The sequence below is a fragment of the Ictidomys tridecemlineatus genome, chromosome 2 (genome assembly GCF_052094955.1).
Source record: "Ictidomys tridecemlineatus isolate mIctTri1 chromosome 2, mIctTri1.hap1, whole genome shotgun sequence".
Lineage (NCBI taxonomy): Eukaryota > Metazoa > Chordata > Mammalia > Rodentia > Sciuridae > Ictidomys > Ictidomys tridecemlineatus.
Genome location: NC_135478.1, coordinates 43110171 through 43129145, shown reverse-complemented (window position 1 = coordinate 43129145; position 18975 = coordinate 43110171). Strand labels below are relative to the sequence as shown.

General features: G+C 35.0%; 1 protein-coding gene across 19 annotated transcripts in view; it reads right to left on the bottom strand.

The window, feature by feature from the left end:
• Positions 1-18975, bottom strand: part of Ankrd28 (ankyrin repeat domain 28) — a 179703-nt gene that overhangs the window by 7048 nt on the left and 153680 nt on the right. For 18 of the 19 annotated variants that reach the window (XR_013434431.1, XM_078038326.1, XM_078038325.1 and 15 more), the window contains 10 exons: positions 16736-16937; positions 15124-15211; positions 14766-14883; positions 13984-14203; positions 8926-9013; positions 8751-8834; positions 7990-8135; positions 7036-7118; positions 6362-6444; positions 4998-5089 (listed from right to left, as the gene is read on the bottom strand). Coding sequence is in view for 18 of the 19 variants with exons in the window: in XM_078038326.1 (XP_077894452.1) it covers positions 4998-5089; positions 6362-6444; positions 7036-7118; positions 7990-8135; positions 8751-8834; positions 8926-9013; positions 13984-14203; positions 14766-14883; positions 15124-15211; positions 16736-16937 (1204 nt within the window). In the remaining variant the exon portion in view is untranslated. The remainder of the gene's footprint in view (positions 1-4997; positions 5090-6361; positions 6445-7035; positions 7119-7989; positions 8136-8750; positions 8835-8925; positions 9014-13983; positions 14204-14765; positions 14884-15123; positions 15212-16735; positions 16938-18975) is intronic. The other variant, XM_078038334.1, reaches the window with a different exon arrangement.

Below are 18975 nucleotides of genomic sequence, written 5' to 3'. Positions count from 1 at the left end.
GTCATTATACGAGTAGAATATGTCTCATTCCACACTGCATCCTTAGAACTTTAGCAGTGCTTGGCATAACCATTCATGCAACAAAATATTCACTGAGCTCCCACTATGTCCAGACATTCTTCTAAGCAGTTAGTATACATTAGTGAATACAAATGACAAAGATTCCTTGATCTTGTGCAGCTTATATTCATTCTACTCAATAAAATAAATCATACACAATACATGAGAAAGTAAGCTCTAGGGAAATTAAGAGGATAGAATAAAGGTTAACAAGGACCAAGAATGTTGTGATAGGAGCATGCAGCAAGTTGTAGTACAAACAGGTAGTTACAAGAGGTTTAATTAAGAAGATGAAATTTGAGCTAAGATTTGAAACAAGTGAAAAATTAAGTCAAAGAATGCCTAGAGGACAGAGTGTTCCAGACAGAGGAAAGAGCCAGAATAAAGATTGTAATGCACACAGAACACTGCAATGGAATCGATGTAACGGAATGATGAGAGAGAAGGAAGAACAGGAAAGTAATGTAGTAAAGGACCACGTAGGTCACTATAAAAACTATAAGTAATTATATGGTATGTCTCTGTGTCTTCTGTTCCAATGGTCTTCATGTCTGTTTTTATGCCAATACAATGCTGTTTTTGTTACTATAGCTCTGTAGTATAATTTAAGGTCTGGGTATAGTAATGCCTCCTACATCACTTTTCTTGCTAAGTATTGTTTTGGCTATTCTGGGCCTCTTATTTTTCCAAATGAATTTCATAATTGTTTTTTCTATATCCACGAAGAATGCCATTGAAATTTTAATAGAAATGAAATCTGTACATTGCTTTTGGTAGTATGGCCATTTTGAAATATTAATTCTGCCTATCCAAGCACATGGGAGATCTTTCTATTTTCTAAGGTCTTCTTTAATTTCTTTAGTGTTCTGTATCTTCATTGTAGAGGTCTTTCCCCTCTTTTGCTAGACTGATTCCCAAGTATTTTATTATTATTTTTTGGGGGGCTATTGTAAATGGGATAGTTTTCCTGATTTCTCTTTCAGTTGATTCATCATTGGTATACAGGAATGCAATTGGTTTATGGGTGTTAATGAATTCAGCAAAGTAGTAGGATATAAGATTATCTCATAGTAGACAAAGGCACCATAAACATATATTGGAGAAAAGATAGCTTCTACAACAAATGCTACTGGGAAAACTGGAAATCCCTATGTAGTCGATTGAAACTGAACCTCCTATATCTTATCCTGCACAAAACTCAAAGTGGATCAAGGACCTAGGCTTTAGACCAGAGACCCTGCACCTACTAGAAAGTAGGCCCAATGCTCCTTCATATTGACTTAGAAACTGACTTCTTCAATAAGACAGACTCCTAAAGCACAAGAAGTAAAATCCAGAATCAATAAATGGGATGGTATTAAATAAAAAAGCTTCTTTACTGCAAAGGAAACAATCAAGAATGCCAACAGAGGGCCTATAGAATGGGAGAAAATCTTTACCCCCTGCACCTCTGATAGAGCATTAATCTCTAAGACATACAAGGAACTCAAAAAACTTAACACCAAAAAAATCAAATAACCCAATGAATGGGCAATGGGATTGAAAAGACATTTCACAGAAGAAATACGAATGGTCAAAAAATGCATGAAAAAATGTTCAACATCTCTAGCAATTAAAGGATTGCAAATCAAAACTACTTTAAGATTTCACCTCATTCCAGTCAGAATGGCAATCATCAAGAATAAAAGTAACAATAAATGTTGGCAAGGATGTGGGAAGAAAGGTACTCTCATATATTGCCAGTTGGACTGCAAATTGGTGCAACTGCTATGGAAAGCAGTATGGAGATTCCTCGGAAAACTTGGAATGGAATGTCCAGTTTTCCTACTCCTTGGTCTAAACCAAAGGACTTAAAAATCAGCATACTACAGTGACATACTCACATTCATGTTTACAGCAGCTCAACTCACAATAGCCAAGCTATGGAAACAACCTATGTGTCCTTCAACAGATGATTGAATAAAGAAAATGTGGTATATATACCCAATAGAATATTAATCAGCCATAAAGAAAGATGAAATTATGGTATTTGCTGGTAAATGGATGGAACTGGAGAATATCATGCTAAGTGAAATAAGCCAGTACCAAAAAACCAAAGGCTGAACATACTCTTTGATATGTAGATGCTGACCCACAATAAAGGAGGGTAGGGAGGGGAAGAATATAAGTTCACTGGATTAGAAAAAGGGGAATAAAGGGGGATGGGAATAGGAAAGAGAGTAGAATGAGCTGGACATAGCTTTCCTTTGCTCACATATGAACACATGACCAGTGTAACTCCACATGATGTACAACTACAAGAATTGGATCATAATTGGAATAGATAATACTCCACATATGTACTACATGTCAAAATACACTGTCACGTGTATCTAAAAACAACAATAAAAGAACTATGAGTAAACTGACATCCAGAAGAAAAACATGTTCTTATATATATATTTTACTGTATAGTTTTTTTCCCCCAGTACTAGGGATTGATTCCAGGGGCATTTTACCACTGAGCTACATCTCTAGTCCTTTTTGTTTTCTATTTTGAGACAGTGTCTTGCTAAGGTGTCAAGGTTGGCCTTGAACTTGTGATCATCCTGCTTCACCGCTTTAGTCTCCTGAGTTACTGGGATTACAGGTATATGCTACCACACCTGGACCTCGTGTTTTTTAAAAAGGATCCAACAGGGTTGAGGATGTAGCTCAGTGGTAGAGTATGTGTCTAGAATATGTGAGACCATGGTTTAATTCCCAGTACTGAAAAACACACACACCACACACACACACACATACACACACCTCAACAACAACCCACCAATGCGGTATAAATAGAGAAAAAAGTAAGCAAATTGTAGATACATTTTAGAGATGGACTCACTAGTACATGCTGATAAAGTGTACACTAGGTATTATAGCAATCAAGCACAACTCTTAAATTTTTGAGAGCAATATTAAAGAGAGGGATCCCCCCTGCCAGGATGACTACCACTGTTTTCATGACCTTATTAATTAATTAATTAATATGTAGTATTGAGAGAAATCCCTCCCTAGCATGACTACCGTTGTTTTCATGACCCCATCTATCTATCTATCTATAGTGCTGAGGATTGAACACAGTGCCTCATATGTGTAGGCAAGCGCTCCACCACTAAGCAAGAACCCCAGCCCAGGAGAGGAATTTTCTTCAACCTAGATTAGCATGTCTGTGGGGAAAACAGGCTTTGTGATGTGTGTGTGAACATTTGACAGTTCAGACCTAGACTTATTAGGTTTGAAATATTTCTTAGACCTATATGTGCTACTGTCCATTAGGCAGCTGGGTATAGGAAAATAGAGAACATAAAAAGTCTAGGCGGGTAACATAAGTTTTGGAATTCTTAGCATTAAGAATAGTTTTTAGACTGGCTCCTAAAATCCTCCAATATTAAGAAGTTAGGGAGGCTGGGTGCTGTGGTGCACGCCTGTAATCCCAGTGACTTGGGAGGCTGAGGCCTTAAATATTTATGGAGATTTTATCTCAAAATAAAAAAGGACTGGAGATTCAGTGGTAAAAGGCTTCTGGGCTCTGGCTTCAATCCCCCATCAGAGGTAGAGGGGGAGTTAGGAAGAGGGAGAAATTTTGTAAAAGAAATTAGAAACAGTAAACATTAAAGTAGGAGGAAAACCAAGGGAGTATCAAGCCCCCCAAAGAAAGTAAGTTTACCAAAGGTAAATAAAGAGATAATCAATTTTTTCCAAAAGCTGATCTGTTAAATGTACTGAGACCTAGGAATTGACTTAACATCATGGGGTCGATTAGTGATTTTGATGAAAACAGTTTTGCAGGGTGGTAGAGGCAAAGGCCTGACGGTAGAAAGCCAAAGTAGTTCTGCTGCAATAGAAAACAGAAAAAGCAGCAGCTGGCAGCAACAGGATATTAAAAGATTTTTTTTCAAAAGACAATAGAACGAGGGGTTGGGTTGTGGCTCAGTGGTACAGCTCTTGCCTAGCATGCATGAGGCACTGGGTTTGATCCTCAGCACTGAAAAAAAAAAAAAGAAATCAAGATACTGTGTCCACCTATAACTAAAAAATAAATATAGAACCAATTATATCTAGGAAGAGAATAAAGAATTCTTGAAGAACACAAAAGGGAAGAACTATTGAAGGTGATATTCTCTGGTAGGAAAAGGTACACGCTCTACTTGTATGAGATGAAAGAATGGCTTTGCATAATAAGACCCTTAAGTAGGGCCCTGATAAGTAATTCTGGAAAGAACAAAAACAATGGCTACTAAGATGAACAATGTTGGTAAGTATAAATGGTAAATACTAACAGATAATATATTTATAAGATAATATGCAAATTTAGAAGTTCATCTCTTAAACTTTTCCTGTTTCTCTTGCCCTTATTCCTTTGCTATGAAGCACAACTCAATATTAATTTCAGCTTTCTTCTTTGCCCTATTAAAAAAATAATAGGGCTGGGAATGTGGCTCAAGTGATAACGTGCTTGCCTGGCATGCGCAGGGCGCTGGGTTCGATCCTCAGCACCACATGAAAATAAAATAAAGTTGTTGTATCCACCAAAAAAACCTGAAAAATAAATATTAAAAATAATTTCTCTCTCTTTAAAAAAATAATAATCCAAGGTTTATTTTACTTTAAATATGTACCATCAAAAGATAAAAGCTTAGTTGGGCATGGTGTTGCACACCTGTGATCCCAGCTACCCATCTACTCAGGAGGCTGAGAGGACGGCAAGTTTGAGGCTGGCCTGGTGCCTCAGTAAGACCATGTCTCAAAATAGAAAGGGCTAGGACTGAAGCTCAGTGGTAAAACACATGTCTAGAATGTTTAGGGCCCTGGGTTCAATCCTTAGTACTGGGGGGGGAAAAAAAAAGACATAAAGTTTTAGCAATATATAGGTTAAAGGAAGAGAATACAGAAATACAGAGCCTACTTACCATTTTCATCTACTGCAAGGACACTTGCTCCTTTCCCCAGAAGTTCTTGAACCACCATTGTTAGCCCATTTCGGGCAGCAACATGCAGAGGTCTGGGGGAAAAATTGTACATGTACATGTATGAACAGTGCACAAAGACACATGCCTGGTTGTAAAGAGCATTACTGCCAAGTGGTAAAGACCCAGAGATATAAACTTGAGATACCTAGTTCTAACCATAATGAAATGGGGGTGAGGACTGCAGATCTTCTGTACAATGTAGTGTCATACACCCCCAATGAGTATAAGCTTAGCCACAGGTTTCAATCTTCATTAAACCCTTTTGTTACACTCTAAGACACAATGTTTAAAAGACTTAATCAATGAAAAGGCATTCTAAAGCTGTTCTAAAACATGAGGTTGACAAACATACATAAAAGAAACTGCAATAGCACAGACTTTGAAAACAGCTCACAGACCCTGTGACTAATTTTTGGGCCCTCAAGGGATCTGACTGACCTCTGAATTTGAACCAGTACTCTTAAATATTTTTTTTCCTTTAACAAAAAGTGGGTTTGTTCGTATTATTAAGAACTTGATTTTGAACATGCTTTTATAGTGAGTGATATATTTATAATTGAAGGAAAATACACTTTCTTTTTTGGTACCAGAGATTGAACCTAGGGGTGCTTAACCACTGAGCCACATCCCCAGCCCTATTTATATTTTATTTAGAAACAGGTTCCTGCTAAGTTGCTTAGCACTGCACTAAATTCCTGAGGCCGCTTTGAATTTGTGATCATCCTGCCTCAGCCTCCTGAGCTGCTGGGATTACAGGCATGCGCCACCCGATCTGGCTCAACTTGACTGACTACTTCCAAAACCTCTTTAGATTATCATTTATTCCTAGCGTCAAATAAGATTTTTACAGGGGAATTCAATAAAATACACAAAATAGTACTACTTTCCTTCAGAAAATTATGCAGGTTAAATAGGTTGTGAAAATATACATTATTGCCAATGTTCTAATACAGTTTCAGTTCAATAGCTTTTCTAGTATTAGGCTTTATTTTTTTTATTTTTTTGTACTGGGGATTGAACCCAGGGGCACCAAGCCACATCCCCAGCCATTTTTTATATTTTTTTGAGAGAAGCTTCCTGAGCCACTGGGATTACAAACATGTGTCACCACACCTGGCATGTAATAAGCTTTTCAATTGTGATGATTTCAGGAATAAGTTTTGTAAGTTGTAAAAACTGTTCTTCACTTTTTAACTGCTTCTATGACTTGTGAGACACATTGGCTACATACTTAAAAAAATTCATTTGTCATTTTAATAATTATAAAAATAAAAATATTTACACTAGATACTGAAAGTACTCACGTTTGCAAGGCTGCATTGGTTGCGTTGATGAGGTTTCTATCTGTTATCTTTTCCAGTATTAACAAGGCACTAGTTTCATGACCCTAAAATTGTGGCAAGCAACTCTTAAAAATTTGAGTACCATTAAAAATAACTTAAACATCCAACAATTCCTAAATGTAGGTCATACTATATGTAATATTATACATATGAATTTTCCTGGCCAATCGCTTAAATATTTGCCCAAACATTTGTTAGGAGTGGAAGTAAGGGGAGAGGACAAGAAGAATTAAGAAACTGTGTTAGGTTTGTCTTCCAAAACTTAATTTAATTTGTGTACATACACACGTATGTACACAAATACACACCCGCCTCTTTCCCTCTCCCCCATACTGGGGATTAAGTCCAGGGGTGCTTCCCAGTGAGCTACACCCCTAGCACTTTTTAATTATTTTTAGATAGTGTCTCACTAAGTTGCCTGGATTGGCTTGAAACTTGCAATCCTCCTGCTTTAGCCTCGTAAGTTGCCAGGATAATGGTAGTGTGCCACAATTCCTGGCAAAGCCAATATTTCTTTTCAAGAAATATGATATATTGGCCATCATTACAGAGGTTCACTTAAGTGAAGTCGAAAAACTTCTAATGCCACTGTTGATTTATAACAATGAAAATATATCCTTAAAATATGTACATACCTTGCCGCAAGCCAAATGGAGGGCGGTGTTTTTACTGTTATCTTGTAATGTCAGATCTGCACTAGCACTGCTAACCAGCATTTCTGGGAGGAAAAAGTGCATCAGTTCTTATGTTTATGAATATGTTTCTTAGATTATCAATAACTCACTGTAGAGAGATGAAGACAGAGCAAAAAATATCCCTCACAAAAATCTTAAGTGCAAGAAAAATATCGTACGTAATTCATAACATACGTAAGATAATGTGATATAATTGTATGTAACAATTATATTCTTGGGTAAACCAGACACTACCAACAGCAATTAACATTTTTGAGTGCTTACTAAAATACTATTTTAAGTGCTGTGGATTTACAGTGATTTACGTACCCCCCCAACAATCCTAAGTGGGTATCATTATTTTTCTCATTTTACAGATGAAAAAACTAAGGTACAAGCTCTCTTTTAATTTTGAAATAGGACCTCGGTAAGTTGTTCAAGATGGTCCAGAATCTGTGATCCTCCTGCCTCAGCCTCCCAAGTTGCTGGGATTATAGGCATGTACCATTGTGCCTAGCAGAGCCAGAGTTGTTCTTTTTTCTTTTCTTTTTTAAAGTAGCAGGGATTGAACCCAGGGGTGCTTATTTTGAGACAGGGTCTCAATAAGCTGCTTAGGCCCTCACTAAGTAGCTGAGATTGGCCTTGAACATGCAATCATCCTGCCTTACCCTGCCGGGTCACTGACATTCACTGTTCTTAACTGCTTTGTTATGTTGCCTTGATAAACTAACTCTTTATATCAATAAGGGCAAAGTAAAACATTGTTCCCCTAAGTGAAAATGTGGACTGAAGCAGGTAAAGACTTTCATATCTCAGGAATAGTGAGATAATTAGTGGAAAATAGGGTTGGGACCTAAGTTACATAAAATAATTTTTATATTTTAGAAAAACAGAATTCTTAAAAGGTTTCTTTACCAACTGTATTTGTTTGTCCATTTTCTGCAGCCATCATGAGAGGTGTTTTTCCAGAAGAGTCCACAGAATTGACTTGAGCATTATGGCTGAGCAATAGCTGTAAACACTCTACATGGTCTGTGAAGGCAGCTGCATGCAGAGGAGTTCTGTAACACAGAGAAATTGAAATGCATGACTAAATGTTATACACATTGGAAAAAATTATTCCTTACTTATAACAAGCAATTTTAAGGGTTTATATATTAGGCATTTCCTGGATACAAACAGGATCAATGGAGCTTACTAATTTCTGCCACAGAAATCTGCACTTTCAGTAATGTAAGAGGCTTAAGTAAACTAGAACTAGTCTAAAATAAGCATCAATTATAAAACGAAAATAAAATTACATTAGTAAAGAAAACTTCAAAAAGAAATAGATCCTGACCCCAAAACTACTACATATTCAACTGCTGGACTCTTCTTTCAGCTTTTATTGCTGTTCAGAAACTGTTAACCTTGTAAAAACATACTTCTTAAAAGAGGATGAAAATCTTTATATTTTAAAAAAATTAAAAAAGATTGACTAAAACCCAAAAATAATTATAAGAACCCTGGTAATAGTGGGGGAAAAAAGGATTTTATAATAAGTTATACTTGCAAATATGAAATTCAATTTTCAATTAATTATGGCTTTTCCGTAAATTGTTCCACACTTGGTTAGTTGTTAAAATTTTTTCCCTGTAGAGATTTCCTAAGTGAAAACTACATAGTTGAATTCCTACCTTCCTTTTGAATCTGTGGTGTTCACAATGCTGGCACCTAATGAATCAATTAACATCTCAGCAGCACCTTCGTTGTCATTTATCCTGTGTAAGGTAACAAGGTGATCACTCTCACAGCGATGGTAAATTTTCTAAAACACTCAAAATAAATTTGATTTATTTAGGCTTCACTTACACAGCACAATGCAAAGGACTGAAAGCATTTCCTTCCATTTTCTGGAAAACTTCCTGTTCTAAAAGAAGTTCTACACATGTCTCATGGCCTAAGTAGATAAACAAGAACCAGTTATTAAAATCTAAAAAGTACTGGCAAAAATCTCAAATACAAAGAAGTGTCTAAAAGGAAAAAGTACAAATCCACGCCTCCATCCCATCTCCCAGTTCTACTCTAGACTGTAACCACTGGTCCCTTAAGAGTTCCAGAAAATCTCTAGGCATATATGACTACAAGTGTATACATACTTTCTTTTTTATGTAAACTGAGATTTTTTTCCCCCTGCAACTTTCTTTTTACTTAATAAACTATATATGTCCTTTTTTAGTATACAAATCTTATTCTTTAAAGTTCAAAGGCTTCACAGTATCACTGTGTATCAAACATGATTTGATCTGGGCTGGGGTTGTGATTCAGTGGTAAAGTACTTGCCTAGCATGTGCGAGGTGCTGGTTTGATCCTCAGGACCACATAAAAATAAATAAATGAAATATTGTGTTCAACTATGACTTAAAAAAAAAAAGATTTGATCTAACTGGATTTTGAGGTGATTGCTAGTCTTTTTTTAAAAAAACAACACTTTGTGATATTATTAACTAGTCTGTAATGATCTATTCTGGTCCCTTTTACAAAGCCAAGGATTAGTAAAACAAATAACCTACCCACCTACCTGTAGTACAGGTTTAGTATCTCTTATCTGAAAAACTGCTTTACATTTCAGTGTTCTTAAGATTTTGGAATACTTTTATATTTTACTGATTGAGTATCCCTAATCAGAAACTCAAAAATTCAAAATGCTCTGAAACCTGAACTGTAATGTAAGCATTTTGAATTTCAAACTTTTTAAATGAGAGATGCTCAACCTGTAATATTTGTGAAAGGAAATTTTACTTCTTGCTGGGTGTAGAGGTGCATGTCTTTATTCCCAGCTACTTGGGAGGCTGAGGCAAGAGGATGACAAGTTCCAGGCCAGTATGAGCAACATGAGACCCTATTTTAAAATTGAAAAATGATAATAATAATAATGAAAAGGAGTAGAGGTATTAATGGTAGAGTGAGCCTGGGTTCAATCCCTAGTACCCCAAAATAAGACAAAACAAAACAAAAAAACCTGCTTCTTTTATCCTGTTATTCAATTGGGATCTGTTTTAGGAACAAATTTAGATTTCTACAGTCTACTTTCATGGTTTAATAGTTGGCTAGCTAAGCGATGCTGTACTTGGTTAATTACTCTTAATATTCTCAAATAATATCTTGTAACTGTTAGGAAATCTGTGATTGTGCTCCATCTTTTATCAGATCTTTTCTCTAATTTTGTGGTTTTCAAACAGCACAACTATGCCCTTCAGGAGGTATTTGGCAGTGTCTGAAGACATTTTTGCTTATCACAATTGGGGGTAGGAAGTGTTATGGGCCTTGAATGTGCAGAGGGATGCTACTATAGTATCTTGCAGTGCAGTACAGTCCCTCACAACAAAGAATTATCTCCATCAAAATGCTTAGTTTGAGACACTGCTTTTAATTTAATCTCCTTGAATATTAACTCATTACTAAGAAATATCAATGGAAAGATGTTCAATGTTGACTGAAAAGCTTCTCATTATCTTGGCACATGGGTTCTTAAAGTGTGGCCTGGGCAAACATGGGGTGATTTTGAAAAGATATGAAAATTAGATGTAGAGCATGAAAATCCATTTACTCTCTTAAACTAGGCACTAAAGAAATTTGCCAACTCTTCTCACTAAAAAAAGTTTCAAAAACATTCTTCATGAAAATGTTTCTTATGTTAAATTTAATGTATTCATTATTTTAAAAAATAAGCACTGTTAAAACTTCTCAGTTCCAATTTCTAAAACACTATCAATAGTTCTAACTCACAATTATAGATCAAATGGTTTGAAAACTATTTTTTGAGTTAAGCGCAGACTGACAAAAGGGAACTCTGGCTCCTTCGGAAATCATTATTGGGCAATATTCAAACTGAAACAATGACAGAACTAGGCCTCCTGATATTTCAGAGGGCAATTCTGAGGAAGCTTAAAGTTCATTAAGTTTTTAAAAGAATAAATGAGATAATCTAAGTACTCTAAGTTCTGTGATTAAAGGATTATATAAACTGAAATTTAGAACTCTAAGCGTAGTATGTACAGCCAATTCCGTTTTAAGACTTGGCTATCATTTCATTTTTTTAAAAAATATTTTTTAGTTGTACTTGGGACACAATACCTTTATTTTATTTATTTATTATGTGTTGCTGAGGATCGAACCCAGGGCCTCGCATGTGCTAGGCGAGCACTATACCACTGAGCCACAACCCTAGCCCCATCATTTCATTTTGAGAGAAAGGTTGTTTTCTGTTCTATTGGAGTGATCCCAATTTTGTTTCCAGCCATACAATTACTAGTCAAAGTAAAACCATTTTACATATTTGACTTTCAGAATGTTGAATTATAAAGCAGTCTTTTGGCTATAAATATGGTATTAATTTTAGACTGTAAAGTCTTATTACATATAACCAAAACACATTTAATTTCTTCCAACTCAATTCAGAATCACCACAATTTTTCTACAATCTGAAGATCAGACACATCTGTTGATTTTTAAATGGCAACCATGCATGAAGTTTGTGCAAAATTCTATCTCTTATAAAAAATGTACTTAGGACTTGAAGTTTAGCCATCATAGATCAGAAATAATTTTCTACATATAGACCTGAAAAGAAATATTATGAGAGAATAACTCTCTAAACGACAAAGCAGAACATTTATGACTAAATGTATTACCTGAGAAAAAAAAACTTTTGGAAAAAAAATCACAGGTATCATCAATACATTAAAACAATAACAATAAACCCGGTGCGGTGGCGCCCACCTGTAATCCCAACATCTCGGGAGACTGAGGCAGGAGGATTGAGAGTTCAAAGCCAGCCTCATCAAAAGCCAGGTGCTAAGCAACTCAGTGAGACCCTGTCTCTAAATAAAATACAAAATAGGGCTGGGGATGTGACTCAGTGGTTGAGTGCCCGAGTTCAATCCCCAGTACAAGAAGAAAAAAAAAGTAAACAAACCAGATTCATAACAGTTTGATCTCATTGACTTTTTTTTCCCAATTTTTAGTTGCTGATGGACCTTTATTTTATTCATTTATTTATATGTGGTGCTGAGAATTGAACCCAGTACCTCACACATGGTAGGCAAGTACTCTACCACTGAGCCACAACCCCAGCTCCTCCTTGACTTTTTACACAAACAAAATTGGTAGATGTTTTCCCACTATATTAGTTATTTTGGGTTTTCCTCATATTCATAAATGTCAAGTCACATTATAAAAACAAATTAAATTTTAATGGCAAACTACACTATCTTCTTTGAGTTAGGACTAATCTTTGGCCATTACAGTATAATCATTAAATATAAACTTCAGTGAGCTGAAAGGGAAAAAGAAAAGTCAAAGCCTATAGTACTATTTTAGTTAGAGATAAAAGGTAGTAAAAAAGAAAAACAGACCAAGCTAAGCTTTTGGGATTCATAACAGATTTAATTATTTAAGTTTTTTTAATGGTTCTATTCATACTCCGAGTTGAAGGATGAACAACTATAGGATAAGCCCCATCTCCACACCAAAAAGAGAAGAATCTAAACATTTCTGACAGTGAAAGAATGAAACTTTCAAGTCTAGCACAAGAATTGGTATAAAAATGGAATCTAGGAAATCCTATGAACATTTACTTAAACTAATTTTAAAGATTCAGATTTTTCCTTTTACAATAATTCAGTGGCATTGTCATAATGGCTCTCTCAGTAAAAACCACAAGGCTGCAGATTACAGGCAGGGAAAACCTCAATTATTTGGTGAACATATTCAGCTGATTTCAGAACAGATGCAATACTTGAATTAGAGCTTTGTGGACATGCTGTCACAACTAACATTAATCTCAATGTTATAAGTGAAATTCCTAACAAGTTTTAAAAACTTCTCTACCTGAGAAGGCTTAAGCCCAAATTTTGATAGGACTGATGATCACATTGTATGTAATAAATCTGAATGTTTTCTAAGATGATCAAATCTATGGTCTATACAAGGAAAAAAAAATCAATAAACTTCACAATGTAAATTATTTTAGTGAACATTTTTATAAGCTAAACTCCTTTTTGAGAACAATTTTTTGGTAATGGGTGTTGAACCTAGGATTACTCTGTCACTAAGCTCCATCCCCAGTTCGTTTTTTTAAATTTTGAAAACAGGATCTCCCTAAGTTGCATAGGGCCTTGCTAAATTGCTAAGGCTGACATTGAACTTGTGATCCTTCTGCCTCAGCCTCCTGAGCTGCTTGGAGTATAAGGTATATGTTACTACACCTGGTTTCAAACTCCATATTTAACATTAATATCTCAAAAATAGCTTTCTGCTACCCTGAATGACCTTTTGTGGGTTTATCTATAAAAGAAACGACTGTGACTGAGTCTCTAGAAAGCTAGAAATATTCTGTTCTAATAATGCAGAAAAGTTAACCTATGAAAGTTTCTAACATCTTCTAGAGTTTTATTGCTTTAAAACATTGAGCATTCATGTTAATGGTTATAAGGATTTTATCTTTTGATGTGCTCAGGAAACATACATAGATTTCAATTTGGAATGTGATGCATTTCATTGTTTTCCCCACTTTCCTAATTTTTTACTAATATAAGAACATTTAGAAAGTAAAACTACATAATAAAAATACAAACATACTATACAAAAGACACAGGAAATATATAAAACCCCTTAAAATGCAAATTATTGAAGGTCTAAGAACAATTTTTTAAAAGCTATCATTGCTTATCTCAAAGAACTTTGACAACTGCTATCCTGGCTTTTAGTATGATAAAGGATAGGACGTAGCTATATCTGATTGTTCCCTGGCTTCCTACTAAACTTAAATTAAGTTTACAAATATATTAATATCAGAATGTATTATAGTTAACTGTCTCTATGCAATAAACAATAGGCACTTAATGCAATTTTTATCTATTACTTAACCATTGTAGCAAGCCCAGTGAAGTGCTGTATATCCATGATTGTCTGCTATGGCTGGATTTGCATCCATAGATGCTGCTGACTGCAAAAGGGCTCCAAGAACACCAATGTGTCCACAGGCAGCTGACAAGTGTATAGGTGTCCGACCCCTGCTATCCCGTAGTAAACACTTAGCACCATGTTGAAGTAATGCATCTACACATTCTTCATGGCCTGTAACTGCCTAAAAGAAAAACAATTTACTTGTAGTCAAATGTATTATGCTGGATGCTATAAGGCAATTTTAGTTAATTTAAAAGTTTTGAAGTCCATACTCCTCATATTTTCCTGCTAACTAGGGCCACTTATTATATTCCAAATAATTCAGTATATTTTTATTAGAAGTGGTTTAAAAATTCAGGTGAAGTAGTAATTCTGTTATAAAGTACTAGTAATATGAAAAACAAGAACAGAGGAGATACCTGTAAGTCAATGAAAATAATAATTCCAAGGTAAAAAGATTAAGATAAAAGTCTAAGAAAATAGTCAAGATAATGGAAAAATGCCAAAAATATATTAATTTTATTCAAGGTTTAAGGTATTTAAAATGTTGTTACAACATTATTGTTCTCTAGATTGTTACATATTATAAGTATTCCAAATTAGTATTTCAAAATTTAATTAAGAAACTCCAGCACTTATTGTTTGATAGAAATTTAATAAAGAAAATAAACACACTCTGCTTTAGTTCTAGGTAATATGAGGTCATAAGAGGTTTTTTTTTGCAAAGAAAACAGATGGCTTACCCCTCTATGCAATGCTGTCCTTCCCCATTTATCTTTGGCATCTACATTTGCTCCTTTGTTCAGCAGTGAGTACACACAGTCTGTATGCCCGTTGAGCACAGACAGCATGAGAGGTGTCCTGAGCAACAACAGAACAGTTTTAGTGCTATCACTTAAGACTGTACTATATTTAAAAAGAACAACAACAATAATAATGTGTTGGCCTGTTTTCTAAATATGCCTTATTGGGTTTAACTGTAAGTATACTTACGTTAAAAACTATTATTTGATTTACTCAGTTACATTACTATGACAGACTTACCAAGGTATGTAGAATAACAAACACCTTAAAAGTAATTTAAAAATTATTAAAACTTACTGTCCATTTCCATCTTGGATATCTACTGCATTCTGTGGTTCTGCATTTCCTATTAACAGCCGTAAGCACTCTGAATGACCATTTGTTGCTGTAAAGTGAAATTTAAAAATTTCAGTAAATACATTTAGAATGTAACTTTGGGGGTTGAATACGTAGCTCAGTGGTAGCATGCCTGCCTAGCATGACTGGGACCCTGGGTTTGATCCCCGCTATTAAAAAAAAAAAAAAAAAAGGTCTATAATGTAACATTGGGATAATTTCACTAAATTCAATACATAAGAAGGAAAATTAATGTACAAAGTAGGTTTCTACTTGCTCTTGTTATTAAAGCTGAACAGATATGAATTCCTGATCAGAGAAGGCAGGCTGCCTACCAGCACCTATTCTTCAACATGTGCCATACTAATAGAATGTTCACTGCACTTAGCTCTAATAAGAGAAGGTTGAACTGCCTCCAGTCAATGGCCAAAATGAAGTAAATTACATTAGACCAAGTCAATCACAAGAACCCCAATATCCTCTGATAGTGATCAGTTGCAAGATGAGTACTACTTCCCAATTTGACCACTGTGAAGTTGAGAGGCCTAGAAGGCTTCTAAGAAACCCCTTTTAACTCTATATAATGGAAAGCCCCCTTCTTTCATGATTTAGGATGTGACCCTGTAAAGAAATAGCCAGCATTCTGCAACATAAATACAGACAAGAGGAGTAAAAGAGAATCTGGTGGCAGTCTGACATCACTTTGGAATCAACCAATTCTGAACTGCATCTGCCTCTGGATTATTTTATGTGAGAGATGACTAAACCCCTGTCACTAGTCACTTTCATTTGGGTACCCTGTTATTCATAGTTGAAAGAATTCCAAATGCTGTGTACATATACATGTGTGTGTGTATACAAGAAAAACGACACATCTATAAAGAATATTTTTATATGTCCAAATGCATAAAACAGGCAAGTAGAAGTAGCTCAAAGAAAACATGCAGCCTTAAAAAACTAAGCTACATATGCAAAATTCAAGACTTAGTGGCATTAATCTAATAATATAAAGGCAGCCTAGTTGGATTTCAGTAAAAGATTTCTTCAATTGTATAACTCTTGGCTATTTAAACACTGCCTTAGAGAGTTGTGAATTCCTTCAGAGTTGTGAATCTGCATCTTCTAGTGATACATTCTGGCACCAAATTATCTGAATGACTTTCAGATTTTAGCATTTTTTACATTTGAAAATAACAAAATTACAACTTAGAGTAGTTCTTACATAAAGTAGATGCTCTATAAATTTGCTGTATAATGATAAAAATAACTAAAAATGTTTATCAACTGTTAAATGAAAGCACAAACCAATCTGAAATAGCTCCCATCAGAAGGTAAAAAAAGAAATACGGTACTGTTTTGTGATAAAATATTTCACAAGGTAGATTATTACATAAATCCAATTTCTAAGACATATATTGAGTTTTTTAAAAAAATTAGTCTTGCTGTTGGTTTTCCTCTGGAAATACAATCATTTGACCATTTTAAGTTAAAAAAAATCAAGATATATATCAGGAATATTATATACCAGAAACTGAAAAAGAACATTAGATGAATAGCATAGAATTTGGCATACCTGCTGCATGTATAGGTGTTCGCTTCAAAATGTAATCTTTTACTAAGATTGAGGCTCCCTGATTAATGAGTACATCCACACACTCAACATGGCCCTTAAATGCTGCAAGATCTAAGGGAGTTCTTCCACTACTATTTCTCACATCAAGATCTAACAAAGACTGTACCAACACTTCCAGTGCTTGATGGTGACCATGATAAGCCTAGAAATAAAAAAAAGTAAGTCAATAAAAATACATATTTAAAAAACAATAAAATTCACATATTTAGACTTTCTACATTCTTTTCTTTACTGCTTGACTGCCAATGAGCTGTAATCTCAAGACCAAACACTTTAGAAAAATGTAAAGTAAGCAAAGTTGTCTTCACATCATTATTATATTTGAGATATACAAACTTCTATACTGAGAATTCAGAAAATTAACTATACATTTTTAAAAATAATCAACACAGCACACTATAGTGTTGATTAGAAACAGGTATTCTGCAATTAACAAAAATTTAATTAATTAAAGTCTATGGTTCCAAAAAAGTATTCTTAATCAATAGTTCAGTGTTTCACATTAATTTCCTGATAGACTTTTACTAATATTAGAGGGACAGCTATAGTAATGAATTGAATCAATACTTCAGTCTTTTGATTTCTCAAATTTAATTGACCACTCCATCCCATAATGTGCCACAGTTCAAAAATAAACTTTTCTTTTAGCACAAAAATACTTAATCAAGCTCCGCTCAAACATCTGCCTTGTGCCAGGCATTGTCCTAGCTATATAAGAGTTATATATGAAGACTGTAGACTGAAGGTTCCCCCCTCCCTTCTTTCCTCAATCCATTACTGGAGGTTGAACACACTGTACCAATGAGTTACACTTTTAGCCCTTTTTCTTTTAAATTTTGATATAGGGTCTCACTAAGTTGCTGAGGCTGGCCTTGAACTTATAATCCACTTACCTCAGCTTCCAGAGTAGCTGGGCTTGCATGTGACACACTGGCTTAAGTCTCTTCATTATATAGTATAATAGGGGGCTTTCTTAATAATTCATTTAAAAAGCCAACACGTGTACTCAACACTTACAATGGACTGGATGTTGAGCAGGACATTAGACAATAATAAGCTTTAAAAGACTACAAAGCTATTTCTTATACAGAATATTAGAAAGTTCCAGCAAGAGATGAAGTTGCTCTGGGTCTAAATGATCTCTTTGATGGTTCTATGTAGGAAGTTCAATGACATAAGCTTGACTACCTCAAAGATTAAAGTGACTGTACATCACAGAACACTATTGTTCTATTATCACACCAGTTTTTTTTTTTTTTTTTTTAGTTCTCGGCAGACACAACATCTTTGTTGGTATGTGGTGCTGAGGATCGAACCCGGGCCGCAAGCATGCCAGGCGAGCGCGCTACCACTTGAGCCACATCCCCAGCCCTATCACACCAGTTTTTTTCATCAACACCCAATCACTGAAATTACATTACTGAAAGAATGAACTTTGAGGAACACTGCTGAATGTATAAGAAGAAATTATAAAAAAGAGAAAATAAGAGCTATGAGGCTTTGGTCATAGGGTTGTTGCCCTCCATCACATCCTCACAAAGGACTGGGAAAAAGAATGTGTATGTTTGGTACCAACAAAGTTAGGAATCAAGATTAGTTTCTGTAACCTCAGGTTAGTGTTTTAACTGTATCAGTAGCTCAAATGGGAGGTTAGCATGAAAAATAATACAACTGATTTTTGAGGATGTTTTAGGGTTAGACATGAAATGCAAAGGTGGTAGTATAATCACATTTCATTGAGCCTAATTAGTAAATTATAAAACTGCTACTGTTTCAGCTTAAAACACTATCTAGCACATACATGTTCACAGCAGTACTTATTCAGATAGCCAAGAGATGGAAACAACCTAAGTGTACAGTGATATAGGAATGTATAAACAAAATGTATATACATGCAATGGGGTATTGTTTAGTCTTAAATACGTAAAAAATCCTGGCCATTGTTAAAACATGAAAAAATCTTTTGTTTTTCTTTCTTTCTTTTTTAGTTTAGATAGACAATACTTTTATTTTATATGTCGTGCTCAGGATGGAATCCAGTGCCTTCCATGTGTGAAGCAAGTGCTTACCATTGAGCTACAACCCCAGATCCACAAGATGGATAAATCTTGAGGAGGATGGTATATTAAGTGAAATAAACCAGTTACAAAAAATACTGGATTCAGTATTTTTAGGATTCA